Raw genomic sequence first — 1,170 nt, forward strand, 5'->3', positions numbered from 1 at the left:
GACTCCAGTCGACAGACTTTGGGGGGACTCTGTCCCCTCCCGCCTATGCTGAGACTTTAATCCCCGCCCCCGATTTCAGCAGCTCGAACATCAACCTCTTGACTAGGTTCCCGGCCCTCCTCTGTGGGGCCTCACCGCTCTGCCCGCCGGGGCCCTTGGGGGTGGGTGGACCCCCCGTCCTGCTGCTCCGCGCCAGCTCCCCACACGTGGCCGCGGCCCTGGCCAGCTCCTGCGCCTTCCTGCCAGGACGCCGCACGCGCCCCTTCTCAGCCGGAGGAGCGACTGTGAGTGTCATCACGTGCCGCGGACCGGCTCAGCTCACCTGCCCTCTGCCTTCCTGCGTCTAGGAAGCTCGACCTGCCCGGCGCTGCTCTCGAGGCCGCCTCCAGAGGGGACTTCGAGCTGCAGGGCTATGCGTTCGAGGCCGCCGCGGAGCAGCAGAGGAGGCCCCGGACTGTGCGTGTGGGGCTCGTTCAGAACAGGACCCCGCTCCCCGCGGACACTCCCGTGGTGAAACAGGTTAGGCCTCTCCCACCTGTAGAGACTTGACCATGGTCCCCAGGTGGTCGACCAGCTGCTCGGCCCTGGTGTGCCCCCCCCACCCTCCAGCCATGTTTCTTTTTTCTTTGGCCCCCGCGCCTTTCTCTGCCTCCCTCTCCTGGGGTGGAGCTCAAGTTGCCAGGGAGGAGGCTGCCCCCGGGCTCCTGCGCTCTCCGTTGGAGCCCTGCCTCCTGGGCTCTGGCCAGCACACGTCTGTCCAGCCCGTGTGCCTCTGCCTCGCTCCTTGGTGCGGGAGTCATCCGCCCAGCCTCCATCGGGTTGCAAATCTGTCTCCTTGGCCAGTCCGGGTTGTCAGGAGGTCGTGGGGGGTCAGGGATGTGGTCCTTGCCTCCCCACCCCGCCTCCAGCACCTAGAATTTTTCTCCCAGCCCAGCATCTGCGGTGCCCTGTAGGGGGGAGACCCGGTGTCTCTGGGTTTCAGCCTGGCCCCACCGGGTTCCACTGGTCTGTCTCTAAACAAAAAAACTTCCAAATGTCTCCTGGGAGCCAGACCGCGGGCTGAGGACACGGAGAATTTGAGGATGCCACTCCCAAGGAGCTCGTGGGGTCCTGGGACGGGAAGGCCCGGCGGGGAGCGGTGCCGCTGTCGGGGCGCGCACCCCGACTCTC

The 1,170-nt window shown here is 66.7% G+C and overlaps 1 protein-coding gene across 2 annotated transcripts in view; it reads left to right on the forward strand.

Moving 5' to 3' along the window:
- Positions 1-1,170, forward strand: part of UPB1 (ureidopropionase, beta) — a 25,632-nt gene that overhangs the window by 5,617 nt on the left and 18,845 nt on the right. For both annotated transcript variants that reach the window (XM_010853307.1, XM_010853311.1), the window contains exon 2: positions 348-519. In XM_010853307.1, coding sequence (XP_010851609.1) covers positions 348-519 — 172 coding nt within the window. The remainder of the gene's footprint in view (positions 1-347; positions 520-1,170) is intronic.

The sequence above is a fragment of the Bison bison genome, unplaced genomic scaffold, assembly GCF_000754665.1.
Source record: "Bison bison bison isolate TAMUID 2011002044 unplaced genomic scaffold, Bison_UMD1.0 scf7180017853066, whole genome shotgun sequence".
Classification (NCBI taxonomy): domain Eukaryota; kingdom Metazoa; phylum Chordata; class Mammalia; order Artiodactyla; family Bovidae; genus Bison; species Bison bison.